The sequence below is a fragment of the Amblyraja radiata genome, chromosome 13, assembly GCF_010909765.2.
Source record: "Amblyraja radiata isolate CabotCenter1 chromosome 13, sAmbRad1.1.pri, whole genome shotgun sequence".
NCBI lineage: Eukaryota > Metazoa > Chordata > Chondrichthyes > Rajiformes > Rajidae > Amblyraja > Amblyraja radiata.
The window spans coordinates 30,540,099-30,560,599 of NC_045968.1; the positions used below are offsets into that span (position 1 = coordinate 30,540,099).

Below are 20,501 nucleotides of genomic sequence, written 5' to 3' on the forward strand. Positions count from 1 at the left end.
TGCAGTACCACAGCTAGGATCCAATCTGGTCTTGTGACTCTACTGTATGTATACCTCATAATTTTATATACTTCTGTCAGATTGCTCCTCCGAAGATCCAGAGAAAAGAATCCAATTTTGTCCATCCTCTTATAGCTAATAGAATCCAATCCAAGCCGCATTCTGGTGAATCTCATCTGCACAAACACATCCACATCCTTTCAATTGTGTGGAAATTAGAACTCTCACAACACTCCAGATGTGAAAATCTTGTTATAAGGACAATTGTGTTAAAGAGTTTCAGATTTGCAATGTCAGGTTATTTTTCTCTCAGGGTTTTCAAAATTAATTTTTGTAAAAGCAAATTTATTTTGCTGCAAAATAAAAGCTGTATGTACATTGTTTAATTGTTCCACAATAGAAATGATTGCTTGCACATTTCAATGGCCACCCACAGTTAAACCATAGCTGTTCTAAAGACACAATCGTGGTTGATTACTGTCAGAAGTTTACATGGTAACAGTTTCTCCCCAGGTTTATATCCAGAACATGGTTTCTTCTGCTTGTCACTTTTCAAAGTAACTTTTAAGTGGTCCATTATTTCCCGATTGAAATTGTGTTATAACCAATTTCTGCTGCTGTTGCATCACTCGCGTTATCTCCAGTTTGTGTTATGGAAACAAGCATTATACCTGAATCAATATCTTCCTTTCTGATCTCACCATCATGCATGACTTTCAGAAGGTGATGCAAGCCAATGTGGTCTTGATTGGCTGAGAAGGAGTAAGGAGCTTCCAAATTAAAGTAAGTCAGTCAGGGAAATCAATTGCGCAGTAATAATAAGGATCCTATTATCCAAATCTGAAGTGTGCTGTTTTTTTTGGGACTGAAGTGGATATTTCTCAATTTTCATTGTAACCACTCTGTCAACACTTGTCACTGCCTATTTAGTTGTTGCATATTTGTTCTGAGTTTCCACAAGAGCTGATGAATGCAGTCTGTATTGCGGTTGCTACGCTGTGCATTCCACAAATGTGCTGTATGGTTTACATTACTTGATTAACACAAAGTCAGGAAGTGCAAATCCATGTTTAAGCAAATCAAGCAATCTCTGAAGGTCATTGTAACTTGAGATGCAAGTCTTTTAAATTCGGTACAGAATTAATTTGGTGTGTTCAGTGGCGTACACTATTCTAACAGCACTGTTTAAACCCAGACCTCTGCTTCCGAACCCATTCGTATTCTCTGAGGTTGGGGCAGTGAGGCAGCAACTCTACTAACTGTGCTACAGTATCACCCTCTTGAAAACATTTGAAAGACAGAAATGTTTATCCTAATATCCTCTGTTAACATGAAGAATAACTTTTTTTAACCAAAGCATTATTTATTGAAGTTTATGTCAATTGCCAGAGAAGCTTGTGTGCATAACAATGACTTCACTTTAAAATTAATTTTGAAGTATTAGAAAGTTTTGGACCTCTTTAATAAAGAAGGTGGAGAGAATCCAGAATATTATGGGCCAGGAACCTCAGTTCAGTGGTCGGGAGGCTGTTGGAGATTATTCTTTGGGGTAGGATTTACTCCCATTTTGAAGAATGGGCTAATTAGGGACAGTCCGCATGGCTTTGTATGTGGCAGGTCATGTCTTACTAACTTCATCAAGTTTTTTTGAGAAGGTGATGGTGGAGCCGTGGATGGCTACATGGGCCTTTGATAATGTCCTCCATGCTAGGCTGATCAAGAAGATTAAGATGCATTGAATTCATGGATACTTGTTGTACAGATTAGGAACTGGCTTACTCATAGAAGACAGAGGGTTGTGGTAGGCTTGGGCAAGGAAATCTCTAATCGCATTCTGACTAGGAGGAGAAGCCATGAAAGAAGAATGGGAAATGGAGGAGAACCCTTTCTCTTTGGAGAAGAGAGTATAACCGTTATGTGGTAGTTTTCAGCAAGCCCTGCTCACACTCTACCTGATTTGGGATTCTAATGACTTTGTTTCCAACATTCAAGAAGAATGCTGCACATTAGATAATTATTATAACCTATTGTTCAGTGTTTTTTGTGACTCTTTGCCTTTCTTGATTTCCTTAGTGATTTGGGCTAATCTGTTTGTGAATCCAGTGAGTTATGTGAATTCGATTTGCATGCTGTTCTGCAGGACTCGTAAACAGAATATAGAATCAATGCTCTACGGTCTTGCACTTTTAGAAGCAGCATGCTAATCTAATAGATTTTCGTCTAGCATTGGAGTAACTACAATAATCTTCCCCAATCTGTCATTATCTGTTGACTCCAAATTACTTAAATATGTGATTGTTTTCCTTTTGAAGTTACGTGCTGGTTTCGTGTAAAATGTGATCAATATTTGTAATAGAATGCTGGGTGTAAACAAAAAAACTTTCTCACATGTTTGTATTGTGATGGAACTGTCGTTTTATTGAAGTTAACATAATAAGATGTCCATATTGACCTTCCTTCCCCATGTTTCCATTGATCTGGCCAAGCATGTTTTATTTACCAAACTTCTAACAATGGCCTAGTAACTTATCATTGCCATTCATGTGTATTTGCAGCTTATTATTGCGCAGTATATGCGGCTGTTCAAAACCTACAGATGTAATTTCAATGCTTTGAATTTTGTTTTGATAAGTTGGTCGGCAGTACTGTCATGTTTGGATTATTAATGTAGTGGATAACTAAGACAAGCTTTCTTTAGGTTTTACTTTGGGAAGTTACTGAGTGGCACAGCAGTAGAGTTGCTGCCAAAAACATGGGTTCGATCCAGACCACTGGATTGATTTTAAATGAGGATGTCCAATTCTCTTATCCTTGGACTTCATCCTTCATGCGATTTCCTTGGTTTTAATAATACCGTCCTTCAATCTTCTTTCAAATTGAAATGTCCGTCATTTGATTTTTGTCTAGGTATCTATCCCTTCTACATTTAACTTTCTGAAGTATTTTCCAACTCTGACTTTTATTTTGTGTAACTCTTATTGTAATTATGTTTTGAATGTTTTTTCAATATGAATGTGAAGAATGATTAGAGAGAGAAAGAAGCTTGTGAGTTTGCAGCATCATATTTGTTCAGATTGGTTTCTTGGAATTACTCTCGTTTAATATTCTCGTGTTCGTCCTCCCTTGCACCTCTCCATCCCAAGCCTGTTCTAATGCTACAGTGGTTTCTGGTCTTTTTTACCTTCAACATCTCTAATCTCTTACTGGCATCTGCTGTCAGCTGTCTCGGTCCTGGGGTTCCTTCAAATCTTCCTTTCTCTCTTAAACCATGGTTTTAAATACCTTTCACTTCATCCTGCAACACTATTTTGCTTACTATGGGTACCCAATGCTATGGGTCTGAAGAAGGGTTTCAGCCCGAAACGTTGCCTATTTCCTTCGCTCCATAGATGCTGCTGCACCCATTGAGTTTCTCCAGCTTTTTTGTGTACATACTATTTTGCTTGTTTGGTGTTTCTGTGAACATTTGGTAAATCCAAGATTTTTTCACCATGTGGCCTCACTCCAAGCTCTTGTTTCTGAGGCTGGGAAAACCAATTGTTTTTCCTGCAGTATTTTGCTCTAGGCTGTTGGCCTTTAGATATTTTGCATGTCAATGCGGATGGTGTGACTTTGTTTTCATTACATAAAAAAATGTAACATTGCTTTGTCTGTCACTCACACACAGTATATAGAATCGGTGCTTTACTGTCTAGCACTATTTTAGAAACAACATGCTAAATAGTTGAAGCATCTGTATCTTGTGGCCAAGCTCAAGTTACATTCGGGTTTCATTGCGCTGGAATACAAAGTCTGCAAAATGGCTTTATGTTGACAATAGAGCTTTTTGAATTATGAATTGTATTTGAATTCGAAAATAATAAATGACCAAATAAAAAATAGAGAGATTATGTTTAGTTTTCTTTTGATCTGAATGCTGCGAAAGAACTAATATATTGATCATTCTGGTCTTGCATAGCAAAAGCTCTAAAAGATCTGTTCAAACCTATAGTGTTTTTCAGTGAAGTCTGAAGAGTTGGTTGTGGTTACTAGGCTGCATGGAAAGAAACAGAACTGGTGTCAACTCACATTGAAGCTCATTACTTTTTAATCTTTATCTACAATTAGATAGGAGGCACACAGGTCACAGAAGTGGTTGATACTTTAATTTTATTTCCCCAATTATATTACTTGCCCAATTAGAGACTTCAAATGACACTATTTCCAGCTATCAGCAGCATGTTTTTGTATTCACTAGAACGGAAATGGTTTGAACATCTGCTTCTAATTTCTACAAATAGAAATGGTTTTGGCAATTTGATAGTAACTGCCATTGCAGTTTTGTTTGCTTGAAAACATTTTGCTTATTGCTTTTTTAAACTAATGCAACGTTACTTTTCAACAATGAGCACTTGAACCCACATTTAAAAAATATTTTTTGGAAAAATATTTTCTAGATACAAAACTTCAAAATGTAAAATATATATTGGTGTGACATAGGGAGAGCTTGGAAATATGTAGATTCACCGGACTAAAAAAAAAATTCAATTCACTGCATTGTTCTATGCAAAATTAATTTGGATTTAGCGTCTAGGATGCACAAATCATGATGTGCTCTTACGACGGCCCACACGGCCAGAAGGCTTCCCGACGGGCCGCGGCTGTGGGCAGGGAACGAGACCGGATCCTTTATTGAGGCGCTGTGGTCTCTACTCCTCCCGGATCGCCGCCTAGAAACCCGGGAGAACCGCTGTGGGTGGGGGGGAGACAACAAGAGGAGGAGCCGGCGTGTTTCGTAACTTTGTCAAAGCCAAAGGTGGCTGCTGTTTGTATACATTGTGTATGCGGCAAAGAATTTTGCTGTGCTTAGTCACATTTGACAATAAAGTATTCCTATTCCAGTATTAGCCCCTTTTAAATGCACATGCACTTTATTACAGAAAGTAATTTTATTTCTAGCGGCCAGGACTCTCATTTTTACGCAAGTGAATGCTGAGTTTATAGCTTTTATTGTTAGGAAGATCTGTAAGTTGCTACAGAAGTGTAAATTTGTGTAACACTGAGTATTTAAATTTTTTTTTAACTGAAGTAAGTGCTCGATATATAATTGTTGCACATTAATTGTTGGAATGCATCAGTTATGTAGATGTTTCAGGTTGAATGATCCAACTGCTCAAATCATCAGGTTAGGGAAGGTAATATCACATGTTGTGCTGTATATCTACATATAGTTATGTTCGAAAACTACCCCTGACTTTTTAAAAGTTTATTAACTTCCCAGTAAACACACAGAATGACGTACTGTTATTGCTGCATCCTGTTTTCAACAGTAGTAGTTCCCACAGAGCTAGAATGGTCATTTGTTTAGCAAGTTCCAGCTTCTAATGTTTCATTTGATGTCAAAGGAGACCACAGGTCCATTGACTCTCAGAGCAGTTCCATTCTCTCACTAACTTTCTCTTGATCCCTTCAGCCCAGATTTTCATTGGCACCTTCCAGGTTCTATGACTGTTCTACACATTAGGGCAATTTATAGTGGCCAATTAACCAACCATCTCACTCATCTTGGAGAATGGGTGAATATGGAGCATTCGGAGGAAAACCGAATGCAAACTATATAAGGTAGACAAAAGTGCTGGAGAAACTCAGCGGGTGCGGCAGCATCTACGGTGCGAAGGAAATGGCAACATTTCGGGCCGAAACCCTTCTTCAGACTGATGTAGGGTGGGGTGTGACGGGAAGAAGAATGGAAGAGGAGGAGCCAGAGGGCTGAGGGAGAGCTGAGAAGGGGAGGAGACAGTGAGGGCTACCTGAAATTGGAGAAGTCAATGTTCATGCCGCTGGGGTATACACTGCCCAAGCGAAATATGAGGTGCTGCTCCTCCAATTTCCGGTGGTCCTCTCTCTGGCCATGGAGGAGGCCCAGGACAGAAAGGTCGGATTCGGAATGGTAGGGGTAGTTGAAGTGCTGAGCCACTGGGAGATTAGGTTGGTTATTGTGGAGGTGTTCGGCGAAGCGATCGCCAAGCCTTCGCTTGGTCTCACCGATGTAGATCAGCTGACATCTAGAGCAGCGGATGCAATAGATGAAGTTGGAGGAGGTGCAGGTGAACCTCTGTCGCACCTGGAACGACTGCTTGGGTCCTTGAATGGAGTCACGGGGGGAGGTAAAGTGACAAGTGTACCATTTCTTGCCGTTGCAAGGGAAAATGCCCAGAGAGGGGGTGGTACGGGTGGGAAGGGACGAATTGACCAGGGAGTTACGGAGGGAGCGGTCTTTGCGGAAAGCAGACGGGAGCAGATGGGAAGATGTGGCAAGTGGTGGGGTCACGTTGGAGGTGGCGAAAATGATGGAGGATTATTTATTGTATGTGACTGCTAGTAGGGTGGAAGGTGAGGACTAGGGGGACTGCCCTTGTTACGAGTGGGGGGATGGGGAGAGAGGACAGTGTTACGGGGTATTGAAGAGACCCTGGTGAGAACCTCATCTATAGTAGGGGAGGGGAACCCCCGTTCCCTGAAGAATCAACTATATAATATGGTCATGGGTGATTAAGAATGAATGAAATCTCATTCATTTCAGAGAATTTAGTAGGTGGGCCCAAATGTGAAAATAAATTCAGTTGTAAAGTACTAAAAGTGACTGGATTATGCTTGGAGTCTAGAATAGAGGTGCACACTTTGGAAGGAGTAGGAGGGGGACCCACAGCCCCATTTATATCAACGGGTCGATGGTTGAAAGGGTCAAGAACTTCAAATTCCTGGGGGTGCACATCTCTGAAGATCTTTCCTGGTCCGAGAACACTAACGCAATTATCAAAAAAGCTCATCAGCGCCTCTACTTCCTGAGAAGATTACGGAGAGTCGGATTGTCAAGGAAGACTCTCTCTAACTTCTACAGGTGCACAGTCGAGAGCATGCTGACCGGTTGCATCGTGGCTTGGTTCGGCAATTTGAGCGCCCTGGAGAGGAAAAGACTACAAAAAGTAGTAAACACTGCCCAGTCCATCATCGGCTCTGACCTTCCTTCCATCGAGGGGATTTATCGCAGTCGCTGCCTCAAAAAGGCTGGCAGTATCATCAAAGACCCACACCATCCTGGCCACACACTCATCTCCCTGCTACCTTCAGGTAGAAGGTACAGGAGCCTGAAGACTGCAACAACCAGGTTCAGGAATAGTTACTTCCCCTCAGCCATCAGGCTATTAAACCTGGCTCGGACAAAACTCTGATTATTAGCAACCACTTTCTGTTATTTGCACTACCAGTTTATTTATTCATGTGTGTATATATTTATATCATGGTATATGGACACATTTATCTGTTTTGTAGTAAATGCCTACTATTTTCTGTGTGTTTAAGCAAAGCAAGAATTTCATTGTCCTATATAGGGACGCATGACAATAAACTCACTTGAACTTGAACATAGAATGTCTATCATCAGATTTGTTTAGAAGGATCACTTGCACTTCAACTGTGTTGAATGTGGACAAGGCCTTGCCAAACTATGCCAGCAGTGGTTTGTTTTAAAATGTCATCTCATTTCACAGCAAAATTACTTCATCCTGTTAGTTGCTAGAAAAATCCTACATGCATTTTTACTCAGCAGTTGGAACATGGAGAATCAAGGAGTTGTGCAGCATAGAAACAGGCCCTTTTGCCTGCCTTGTCTATGCTGACCCGATGCCACTAAATATATTTTCCTGGACCCGAGTCATATTTATCTGCACCGTACCTGTCCAACTGCTTAAAATATTGTGATAGGAACAACTACTTCCATCTCTAGCAGCGTGTTCCAGGTAAAATCACCTGAAGCACGCTGTGTGGGGAAAAACTTGTTCTTAAATCTGACGAGGGCATCTATCGAGGCTTGTTTTGTCAGATGGATAGGTTAAATTGCCATTTTAATGAACAGAGTTATTTTTTACCCTTTTTTCTTGAATTGCTTATATAATTAAAATTGTCCTGACTGGTTGCGAGGAGGGCAATGTTTGCAGTTTGCTCGTGGCTTTTGTTTTGTTGGTGTCTTCATTGTAGCTTTGTTTTTTCAGGTGAGAATTATTTGCATCATGTCACAGTCTTCAGACAAGTTCAAGGTAAGCATAATTGCATAAATGATTATGTATTATTTATTTTCACTATTTTACAATTATGTGCACTCTGATGACGTTTAGTGGAGTAATTCAGAAGTAATAGTGGCAGGCACTGGCCAGCTTTATGGTGGCCGTAATATTTTGTGGCAGCTTGCTTTATCTCTGATGTACAGTATAGAGATTACTCTTCTACTTGCATAGTGTGGGGGAGGGAGGGCTGGGACAGTGGAAATAAATCAATTTCAAATGTATTGGGCAGTGATTGAATATGACTAAAGTTTCTCGGTATATCTTCAAGGATAGTTGGAGGTAATACTGATGTGCTGGGGAGTGGATGGGTTGACAACTTGTTTAAAGACAGCATGAGTAGATGTTCAGTGGAATTGTTGGTGTTTTTGTAATTGAAGTACAGTAGGTGAATTAGGCAAAATCTTTTTTCATTATTCAACTGAAAAAACAACTGGTGGCACTGTGGTAGAGTTGCTGCTTTACGGCGCCAGAGACCCAGAATCGACGTGACTCCGGGTGCTGTCTGTACGGAGCGTGCACGTTCTCCCTGTGACTTCATGGGTTTTCTCCTGGTGCCCCAGTTTCCTACCACATTGCTAAGATGTGCATGTTGGGAAGATGAATTGGCTTCTGTAAAGTGTCCTTGGTGTGTAGGATAGAACTAGTGAACGGGTGATTGATGGTCGGTGTGGACTTGGTTGCTGAAAGGTTGGTTTCCACACCGTATATCCAAACTAAAACAGTCTTTGAACTTAATCTAACAAATTGCATTTCTATTTTGACTAGAACATTCATCTCTCTACATTATGCAATGAGCAGATAAATATATGCTGAACCAAAACGAGGAATTAGAAAACTTTATCAATGATCTGTTTGTGGAATTGAGATTTATGAAATATTGCAATTATATAGTCTGGCATATTTTATCTATGGTCATTTTTTAAGAGACTTATTCATTTGGTTTCCCCTCGCTGCACTCGACTTGCTCAATGGTTCTGTGATTGTTTTCAAATAGTTACATATCTGTTTGGAATGCTTCACTATGCAGTCAAGTACTACATTCCAGACCAGATAAATGTCTCCTCATATTGGCTTTGAGGGAGCAGAGTCAGGAAATGTGCTAAGGCATGGAATTCTGAATGCAGAGTTATTAATGTGAGGCAAAGGAAAGGGGGTGCGAGGAGATTGTTCAAGAGGCTCAAAGTTTAAAGGACAAAGGACTGTCGGGCTGTAGATGTTAAAGAATAGATGGGCCAAGGCCATGAAGTTATTTGAATTCTTGGAAGTAGGATCTATTGCTGATTACTGATTAGTTTCACTGAGATCTAAAATTAACTCTAGTAATCTCTTGCTAATTAATCTACCTGTACAACGTTTGTGATATCAGCCGAAATAATTTTGAAACCTGCAGAAATGTTGGGTTATAGACAGTTCTCAAAACCCTGGCGTAAGGCAGGGAATGCCAATACCTGTCGTGCTCAGAGGAAGAAGATGGTAGGCAGTGGGGCTCTTCTGTGGTCTGGCACCTCGGATCCCAAAAGTGCTGGAATCGAGAGTTTTAAGCTGTCGTTCAATTTTGCTGGTTTGGTATTCTGAGCCACCTTCAAGATTGCAGATTGAGAAAGAACATAGTACCGCAGAAAACATCACCTATTCCATTTCTCCAGAGATGCTGTCCGACCCGCTGAGTTACTCCAGCTTTTTGTGTCCATCTATAGTATAGCAGAACAAGCTCTTCGACTCAAGAACTTTCTTGAATATGATGCAAGGTTAGATTAATCCCTTCTGTTTGCTTGTGATCCATGTCCCTCTATTCCTTTCATATTTGTGTGCCTATCTAAAAGCTGTTTAAATCCCACTATCATATCTGCTTCGGTTATCACTCTGACAGCAAGTTCCAGGCACCTATCACTCTTTTTAAAAAATTACTCTGCGCATCTTTACCTTTCCTCTCTCGCCTTAAAGCTTTGCCCTTGAGTATTTGATATTTCTACCCTGGGGATATAGATTCTGTCTACCCTATCTGCACCTCATAAATATATACATTTTTATCAGGTCTCTCCTCGCCTTTTGTGCGCTCCAGCAAATGCCTAAAGCCCTCTAATCTAAAAAGCAGGATAAGTAATGGTTTGCCAGAAATAGCAGATGTGCTTTTTGGTTTTGATCATGACTGTTCCTGTGTGTGTAATTGGAAGTGTTCGGGTGCAGTTTTGTCTGGCCCACAACGTGAGCCACTGTAAGGTGCGGTGCACGAAGCAGGGCTCACTGGTGCACTTTGTGAGTGGGAGATGGTGTCGGCAGCCGATGCTCTAAATGGCCTAAATGGTGGGTGATGGGAATCGAGGATGGGTCGGCAGGTCATTCCATTCACATTCATTTTATATTTGTTTTATTTAAGTTTCTGGCACTCCATGGTGCTTTAAAGACACTGGGGAGGGTCATTAGCAGGCCAGGGGTGTATTGTTGTTTCATTATCACGTGACCTCTGATGGTCCAGAAAAACGGATAATCCAGAAAGTTTCGGAAACAGAGGGTGCCGGAAAATCAGTATTCAACGTATCAGAGTTTTACTGTATACTGACCCAGAAGTGAGAATCCTATCCATTGTGTGAAATTTTAAAAAACGTTTAAGTTTATTATTGTCATGTGTGAAAAGCTTTATTTTGCATACTATCAGTTATACCATACAATAAAATAAAGTCAAACTCAAGTATTGTAGATAAAGCAAAGGGGAAGATAGAGTGCACAATATAGTGCTCAGCATTGTAGTTCCATATACAAATTTCAATGGGGTGGAGGTGAAACAGACAGTACCCTAGCTTATGAAACAATGTAGATATACTCTTACATTTTTAGTTTTTAACTTAATGGCTTGCATTATAACAGAAGAAAAGTGGCCATCTGGAGAAAGAATTTGTATTACTATCTGAAGAATGTGCAAACCAGCTGTGTCTCAACCCGAAATGTCACCCATTCCTTCTCTCTAGAGATGCTGCCTGTCCCGCTGTTACACCACCATTTTGTGTCTATCTTCAGTTTAAACCAGCATTTGCAATTCCTTCTTAAACATACCAATACTGCACATGGGGGAAATGCTCACGATTAAAAGTCAAAAGGGGTATTTTTACCATTGTAAATTGTCAACTGCATTGATCTAGTCTGAGATTTGTTTTGGTCCCATGATAATTTTTAGATGTTTTTCTTTTGCTTTGAGATTGCCTGGATCTTGGCTAATGTCCAGTTGGATAGTTAGCTCTTTGCTTTGTTTATTGCAAAGTTCTGTTAATTTAGTTTCTTCTCTACTGTAGCAGAATGTTTATGTTTTATCACCATATTAATAATTCATTTGTCATTGTTGATCTTTCCAAAAAAGTGATTTAATTATGTTTTGCTGTGTTGTAGTTCTTTTGCCAAATTATCGAAAATGCTTTTTACTGATATTAACAAATTTGGAACTGGTGGCCAATAAAAGAAGTACAAATATGCTCTTTTATGTAAATATTTAGTTTTATGTAAATATATCCCACCAAGTAGATGCAAAATAATAAAATCATGACCAGAAAATAATGATACTCCAGTTGTGCATCATCGAGGAGCAGAGAAGGCAGTTAACATATGGGCCCCGACATTAGAACTTGAAAATTTTGCGTTGCTGTTTTTTTTCCAAAAGTATCTTGGCTGGAAGAAATTGGGTGGGAACTAGAGGAAATAAATTGGGGAAAGGTCTGTGAACTTAATCGCAGGGGGTATTAAATGATATTGAATTGAATTGAATGCCTTTATTGTCATTCAGACCTTACGGTCTGAACAAAATTTCGTGCCTGCAGTCATACATACAATCATACAATAATAACAACAATAAACACAAATTAACACCACCACAGTGAGTCCTCCAAGCACCTCCTCACTGTGGTGGAGGCAAAAATCTTAGGGCTGCAGTCTCTTCCCTCCTCTTCTCCCTCTGCGCTGAGGCGATTCCCCACCGGGCGATGGTACAAACAGTCCCACGGCTCACCGAACCCCGCAACGGGCCGGCTCAAACACCGCGGCCCGGGGTGGTCGAAGCTGCCGCCCTCCAGTCCAGTGGACGCAGCCGCTAGCCCGCGGCTGAACCCCGGACTCGGGTCATAGCCGCCAGAACGCCGTCCCAGCCACCGGAGCACCGTTCCAGCCCCTAGCCGGGTCGCCCTCACGTGAGGGCCGTTCCTCCCTCGAGCTGGGCCACTCCGACGGGAGCGCCGTTCCTCCCTCGGGCTGGGCCACTCCGACGGGAGCGCCGTTCCTCCCTCGGGCTGGGCCACTCCGACGAGAGCGCCGTTCCAGCCCCGAGCTGGGCCGCCCTCACGGGAGCGCCGTTCCAGCCCCGAGCTGGGCCGCCCTCACGGGAGCGAGCCCAGGGCGAGTCCTGACAGGCTCTGCCTCCGGAGTCTCGAGGTCGCCAGCTCCGCCATTAGGCCTCAGCGCAGACGGAGGCAGAGAAGGGGGATACGATAAAAAAAGTCGTATTCCCCCGAAGAGAGAGGCAGCAAGCCCCGTTTCAACCCCCCACCCCCCCCCCCACATAAACACAACCTAAAAAACAAAAACTACCTAGACAAAACGGAAAAAAACCAACATAAAAAAGTAAAGACAAACGGACTACAGGCGAGCCGCAGCCGTTTACCAGCGCCGCCACTTCCGATATGGGAAAAGAGCAAAAATATCAGTGCAACTGTAAAAGGGAATAGCAGATGTGTCAAAAAAAAAAGTTTCAATTGACCATCTCAAATCTGATGGGTACTCATGTCACCCATTCTTCATCAATGTTCATTTTGGTTTCTGCCAAAATCCCTCATAACAACTTTGACAACGTAACAACGTAATAATAATAATAAATTTTATTTATGGGCGCCTTTCAAGAGTCTCAAGGACACCTTACAAAAATTTAGCAGGTAGAGGAAAAACATGTAAGGGGAATGAAATAAATAGTAGAGACATGACTAGTACACAAATTAAAGACAGAATTCAATTCAAAACACAATATGAGGCAATTCATGCACAGATGAAAAGGGAGGGGGACGTGGGGCTAAGGATAGGCAGAGGTGAAGAGATGGGTCTTGAGGCGGGACTGGAAGATGGTGAGGAACACGGAATTGCGGATCAGTTGGGGGAGGGAGTTCCAGAGCCTGGGAGCTGCCCTGGAGAAGGCTCTGTCCCCAAAACTGCGGAGGTTGGACTTGGGAATGGAGAGGAGACCGGCTGATGTGGATCTGAGGGACTGTGAGGGTTGGTAGGGGTAGAGGAGGTCAGTGAGATATGGGGGGGGGGCAGATGGGGGAGGGCTTTGTAGGTGAGGACCAGGATTTTGTAGGTAATGTAAACATGCATGCAGGTGTGGAATATCCTGGGAAAGGCAAGTTTGGTTGGTATTCACTGAAAGACCACATTCAATTCAGCACGGCTTCAGGGAATCCAGGAAAAGCACGTTTTTAAAATGGGGGTCTCTTCCATTTCAAACATGTTATCTTAATGTTCAGGGGCAGTGGCACTATTTCTACTGTCACTAAATACAGCACTGTCAGTATCAGTGGTTCAGGGTCACCAGTGGCTTGCTGTACAAATAGCCACTCCAAAGGAGTTGCAGAAACCAGGCAGCCTTAATGGCTTAAAGTGTTTCCTTTATAAAACCTAAAATGATTTAAACACCACTTAGCCTGCATTTATTTACGACGGGTAAGAAAACGTGGAACACCATTATTTAAGGTGCCACACAAATGTTTGAGAAAGCTCCTGCCACATCTTGTGCCAGCAAATGTCAAGACACTCAAATCTATTATTTAGTATTGTACTAGGCTAAGTGGGACCCGTTGGGTCACGGGAGAGCTGGACCCCCAACGCAATATTCCACCCCTCCACCAATTCCAATATTGGTGGCCAGTGGGGAGGGGGGGGGGGGTGCTTTCTGGAGCGCTAGTATGGATGTTGTGGCTGAAGGGACTGGTTTCCAGAGGGCTAGTATGGACATTGTGGGCCGAATGGATTCTTGGGCTGGCGGCTCAGCCACTCAAGCCTGTTGTGCTGGCAGCTCACTCACTCACGGCTGGTGGGCTGGCAGTTGACTCACGGTTATTCCTTGAAATTCCATTTCAATCAGGGTGCAAGGCCACCAAATTCAAGTGCAGTTTCATACCATTTCAAGCAGGGTGCAAGGCCAACAAAGACAGCGAGTCGTGACCTCTCACTCCTCCATCTTGCAGAGACTGAGCCACGCCCACACTTCTGGGTTTTATAGTCCCTCCCCCCCTCAGACGAATCACAGCTCTATCTCCCCCTGAAACCCAACAACGGATCAAATCTACTCAGCCTTATGCAGTGCCTCGAGGATATAAAGTGTTGGATGGCGCAGAACATCCTCCAACTAAACGCGAGCAAGTCTGAGGTCATCCTACTCAGTCCCTCGGACCCCATCAAAACGATAGCAGGCAGCCTTGGAAGCCTAACCTCCTTACTCAAACCGCACGTCAAAAACTTTGGCGTGATATTTGACCGCATTGAAGTTTGACAAACAAGTCAATGCTGTGGTAAAAGTTAGCTTCATCCAGCTTCGCACGATAGCTAAAATCAAACCATTCCTCCAATTCGACGACCTTGTAAAGATCATCCACGCATTTATCTCCTCCTGCCTTGATTACTGCAACTCCCCAGATACTGGCATCAGCCAATCATCCCTGTCCAGCCTGCAATTGGTCCAAAAGGCCGCAGCGAGACTTCTGACAGGTACCCGTAAAAGGGACCACATCACCCCGATTCTGGCCTCTCTCCACTGGCTCCCAATACGGTACAGAATCAATTTCAAGCTCCTCCTATATGTATCCAAAACCCTTAATGGGATTGCCCCCACCTATATCAAAAATCTGCTAACCCACCATTCTACCTCCAGGTCCCTCAGGTCGGCCGACTTGGGGCTACTGACTATCCCGCAGTCCAGGTTTAAGCTCGGGGGCAACCGCGCTTTTGTGGTTGCAGCACCTAGACTGTGGAACAGCATCCCTCTTCTCATCAGAACTGCCCCCTCCATCGACTCCTTTAAGTCTAGACTTAAAACCTATTTCTATTCACAAGCATTTCTTGAGGTCCTCTGAGGGAGCGCTGTATGTATGTATTTATGTATGTATTGTTCGATTTTTGTACCATTGAGGAGATGGGACATAATTCTATCCAAATTCATAAGGAATGGATGTTCACTGATCAGAAATATTTAGCTGTTTGTCCCATTCACCACCCTACCTCAAGCTCAGTTTGTCAATTTATGAATTTCATGGGAATTTAGCTCAGGGCAGATAGAAATTATTTCTGCATCCTAATTATGTGAAAATGAATGTTCAGAGTTCATGGAAATAAATGAATTTCTAATTTTCTGCTCATTTATTTGCTTTAGATGCTGCAACAGCAACAGCAACAACTTTTACAGCAGCAACAGCAGCAACAACAACAGCAGCAACAACAACAGCAGCAACAACAACAGCAGCAGCAGCAGCAGCAAGCCCAGTTCACAAATCCTGAGACTCCTGGGTATGTGGGATTTGCAAATCTTCCTAATCAGGTGCATCGTAAATCTGTGAAGAAAGGATTTGAATTTACACTCATGGTAGTTGGTAAGTATTATCAAAAATGCATTCAAAAAAATTAAAATACCTTTCAACTCTGAATAGGTTAGTGTTGTCATTGTTCAGAGCTGATTGCATTTCTAGCCACTAGGTGTTTCATATTTTAACATTAAAGAATGTTGCAGTTCATGTAGAATTTGAATACACCTTTTACAAGCACTAATGGAGAATGAGAAGTATATATGCAATAGCATAATGTTCATTATTTTTATTTTTATCCTTGTCTTTCCCTTGCTTTATTTCACACTTAGTTTTTCCTCCTGCTTTACAAACCATTGCAACAGTGAAAAAGTGGTAATTGCCAATAATTCTACAGACTTAGAACATTATATTGCTAAAACAAATCATCTAAATAAAAATGGATTTTAGAATTGTCTTTATAATTCATGCTCTTGCTGTCCTGCAATGTTAGTTCAATGATTACACATGTGTCCCAAAATCCTTTGCTCATTTGTGTCGTTCAGTTGCATATTTTCTGATGTGCAAGTGATTGTAGTTTTCCAGACAATATGAATCCAATAATCATTTTAGAACATAGAACAGTGCAGCACAGGAACAGGCCCTTTGGCCCAAAATGTGTGTACTGACATGATGTCAAATTAAAATCTGCACACGATTTTCCATTCCCTGTTTCTCAAAATTCCTCTTAAATATTGTTATCAAATGTGCTTCCACTACTTCTCCTAACTGTGTCCAGGCACAGACCACTCTGTGAACAAAAGCGTGCCACAAATCTCCTTAGGTTTTCTCCCCTCTTACCTTACACCTATGAATCTTGTATTTGACATTTCCACTCGGGGACAAATACTGATTATCTACAGCTTAACCTCCCAGTTATGTTTTTTATGTATTTCAATAATTTTACTTTTAGTCTCTCATTGTTGATGGCAAGAATCTAAGATTGGGGTATGTAGAAGGTGCTATGAACTGTATCTCAATTAATCTTGCCACATAGGCAACTACGCAACTGAAGATGATATCAAATTGCTTCATCGCTAGCTGTCAGTATGAGGTCCTTGCGTCCTTATGGCATCAACATTGAATTCCCCCAATTTGGCTAGCCTGTGCTGTCTCCTCCCCTTCCTTCACCCTCTAGCTGTCTCCTCCCACCCTCCCATCCGCCCGCCCTCGGGCTCCTCCTCCTCCTCCCTTTTTCCTTCTTTCTTTCCCCACCCCCCATCAGTCTGAAGAAGGGTTTCGGCCCGAAACGTCGCCTATTTCCTTCGCTCCATAGATGCTGCTGCACCCGCTGAGTTTCCCCAGCAATTTTGTGTACCTTCTGAGATGTTTAAAATCCTGTTTTATATTGAATTTGTGGTGCTCCATATAGTCAATGAATCACATCAACTTTTGTTATGGCATGTTGTGCTTAATTCACACTTGTATTAAGGACACTTGCCACTGATAATTGGTGAAAGGTATACTTAGCTTTATTCCAATTCTTAATTGCGAACACTAATACTGTGATCAGTATATTACCTGTCGAGACATGAGGCGATTAGTTTTGGTCGGACTTGTATCTTTTGTTCCAGATTTGGGGCCCCTCCTTATAAATTACAAGTTCTGTGTAATCCTAGTTTCCTGTGGTGTTCCAAAATTTAGTAAGAAGTTAAAATTCTGTTTCCAAGACCATTTCCCTCCAATTCTTCCTATTCTCTAGTGAGATGGTACCATATTATTAGTCCTGTCCAGATCTGGCACAAATTTTTTTCATCTTTATCCAATTGCAGCTGGACTGTTGTCTACCAGAGTATTGCCTTAATTTTCTACTTCAGTTGTGTCATATCTTTTCTGAGCCAATCCAATACAATGCTTGGAATGGATTACTCATGAAAGTTGATAGAATTATCATGACCAAATTTGATTCCATTGGTGTTTCCCTATCTTATCCTAGGCTTCAAGCTACCTTTGATTAGTGTACTACCTTGAATATCACTGGAGATATCTGATAGAGAGAGAGAGGTCCATTATTTGTTTTTTATTTCACCACAGCCAGATGGCTGCATTGTTGTCTCCAATTCATTAGGCCACTGAGACCTTGGGTTTTAATAAAGCAGGCTTCCCAATTTATTATTGCCACTTAGTGAAACTGAGAGATTGTAACCTTGCTACCTTGACCTATATTTCATATTGAAGGTTTCATTTTATGCATGTTCAATGCTGGAGGTTCATCCTTCAGTTAAGTCATTATCAATCTCCTTATATTCTCTTGATGTTCTCTGAACTTCACAGATCATTATCCATCCCTGTACATGGCAACCTCCAAATGTGGGATCATACTGGAAATGCAGTCTGCTTCTATTCTGTGATAACAGTTTTTAAACTTTTGGCTGCAAGCATGAGGAAACAAGGCCTAAAATGCTGGTTTACAAAAAAAGACACCGAAGTACTGGAGTAACCTGGCAGGTCAGTCACCATCTCTGGAGAACATGGATATGTGATGTTTTGAGTTGGGATCTTTCTTCACTGATTCAATCAGATTGAAGATCTGACATATCCATCAGATTGATTCAGTTCGAAGAATCATCAAAACGTTCTAACCCAAAACGTCGCTTTTCCATGTTCTCCAGAAATGCTGTCTGACCTGATTTAGTCCAGCGCTTAATTTGACTACAAGCATGATTTTTATTCAGTTATACTGTTTCCAGTTTCATCCAGGGGGGCACTAGAATGACAAAACAAGCCATCTTTGCAGTTTGGAAATCTTTGACAAATGGTGTTTAGGTATGAATAGTTTTCATTTGGTCTTGAGCTTCACTTTGATATAATTTGTTGTAGAACTTTTAGCCACCAGAAGATTTTTTGTTTGCAGTGACCTGTTGATATTAAAATTCTTATTAAAATTATTTTGTTCCTTTATTTCCTTTCAAGTAGTCAAGTAGTGAATCTTAACTGCATTTATGAATGTATGAAAATGTTGAAAATGACATATATTAGTATGAACAGCTCATGGTAGTGTATTTTGATGTAATTCTCTTTGCAGGTGAGTCTGGTCTGGGGAAATCAACACATATTAATAGCCTCTTCCTGACTGATCTGTACCCTGAGAGAATTATTCCCGGAGCTGCAGGTAACATTAATTGTATAATTCAAAATACAAACTGTTTTGGTGGCATATAAATCAGTAATAAACCACAGACTGGAGTTCAAAGCAAACCATAGTAGCTGTATAGTTTTAATGTCAATTAATAATGTGGAATTTTAAGATCCAGGCAGAATTCAAACAACTTATTCTGCACATTAAGCATGGTATTGAAATCAGGAGTGGGAAAGAGAGAGAGAGAGAGAGAGAGAGAGAGAGAGAGAGAGAGAGAGAGAGAGAGAGAGAGAGAGAGAGAGAGAGAGGGGGGGGGGGGGGGGGGGGAGTGTCATACTTGCAATTAGTGAATCACAAATGCAGATGACAAACAACAGTGAAAATGGCACCTACGATGCACAACTGGCCATAAGCCTCCAATCTGAAGACAAATCATCCACTACCACTCTGTAACTCATGCCAAGTTTGTATTATTTGGCCAGCTCAGCATGGATCGCATGAGATCTAACCTTCCTGACGAGCCTACCAAGCAGGACCTTGCCAAAGACCCTGCACCCTTGTGCAGTTCCAGTAAAGCTGCATCTGAAATGCTTCAGAGGAAAAAAGCCACCTACCTATGTAATCAATCCAAAATTATGTAGCAAAAGTAACTCCAGCATTTTATTTTCATGATTGGAAAGTACCTGTTTTTATTTCAGAGAAAATTGAAAGAACTGTCCAAATTGAGGCTTCAACTGTGGAGATTGAAGAACGTGGAGTGAAGTTGCGTCTCACCGTGGTTGACACACCAGGATATGGAGATGCCATCAACAGTCAGGACTGGTATGTAATTTGTAATTTCGTTAATATTTGTTTGAATTTTGAATATAGCTAGGCAGGTCAATGTATCGCAGCTTTGCATTCCCAGAACATCTGCTGCTTTGATCGTGTACCTACTCCAGGATCTCCAGCTACTCGAATGTAAACGTTGCATCTGCATATTTATAACTTCTGCTTTCTGGTTATTGCCTTTTTTAAATACAATGGAAATGCAATGACTGAATGTGTACTTAAATGTACACTGGCTTAAGATGTGTGCATGGAGAGGAGGGGTTTAGAGTGATATGGGCCAAACGCAAGCAGGTGGGACTAATGTAGATGGGATGTGTTGGTTGGTGTGAGCAAGTGTGGTCAAAGGGTCTGTTTCCATGCTATATATGATTCTGCTTCACACATTGCTCTTCAGGTCTAATGCAGGGGTGGAAGATTGCAACCTTCACGTGGTCCGCCCTGTTTCGACGAATGCAATCAACCCGGCGTGCACAATCAAATAAGATCAAATAGAACAAGTTGTCCTACAACTTTAGGCCGTGCACGTCATACGCAAGAAGAAGAAGAAGGTCTAATGCAGTATTCCACAATCATACCAGCAACTTGATACGTTCCTTGGGCTGAGATTTGGATTGTGTCCCAGACCAGTATGTTGATTGTTTTCTCTGTTTTTCAGCTTTAAGACAATTATTTCCTATATTGATGAGCAATTTGAGCGCTACCTGCACGATGAAAGTGGATTGAACAGACGCCACATTGTTGATAACCGGGTCCACTGCTGCTTTTATTTCATCTCTCCTTTTGGTCACGGGTAAGTTTATTTATTGATTCAGGAAACCAAAATACAATTTACTGGCAACTGTTGTAGGAGCCCTTCTGAAGTACTGAAGTGGAAAGGCTTGTAGAGTCATTGTGCAATTGTAAATG

General features: G+C 41.6%; 1 protein-coding gene across 5 annotated transcripts in view; it reads left to right on the top strand.

The window, feature by feature from the left end:
- septin2 (septin 2) overlaps positions 1-20,501 on the top strand; it is a 54,752-nt gene that overhangs the window by 3,872 nt on the left and 30,379 nt on the right. For all 5 annotated transcript variants that reach the window (XM_033031622.1, XM_033031621.1, XM_033031620.1 and 2 more), the window contains exons 2-6: positions 8,031-8,075; positions 15,499-15,715; positions 18,711-18,797; positions 19,463-19,586; positions 20,251-20,385. In XM_033031622.1, the coding sequence (XP_032887513.1) occupies positions 8,031-8,075; positions 15,499-15,715; positions 18,711-18,797; positions 19,463-19,586; positions 20,251-20,385 (608 nt within the window). The remainder of the gene's footprint in view (positions 1-8,030; positions 8,076-15,498; positions 15,716-18,710; positions 18,798-19,462; positions 19,587-20,250; positions 20,386-20,501) is intronic.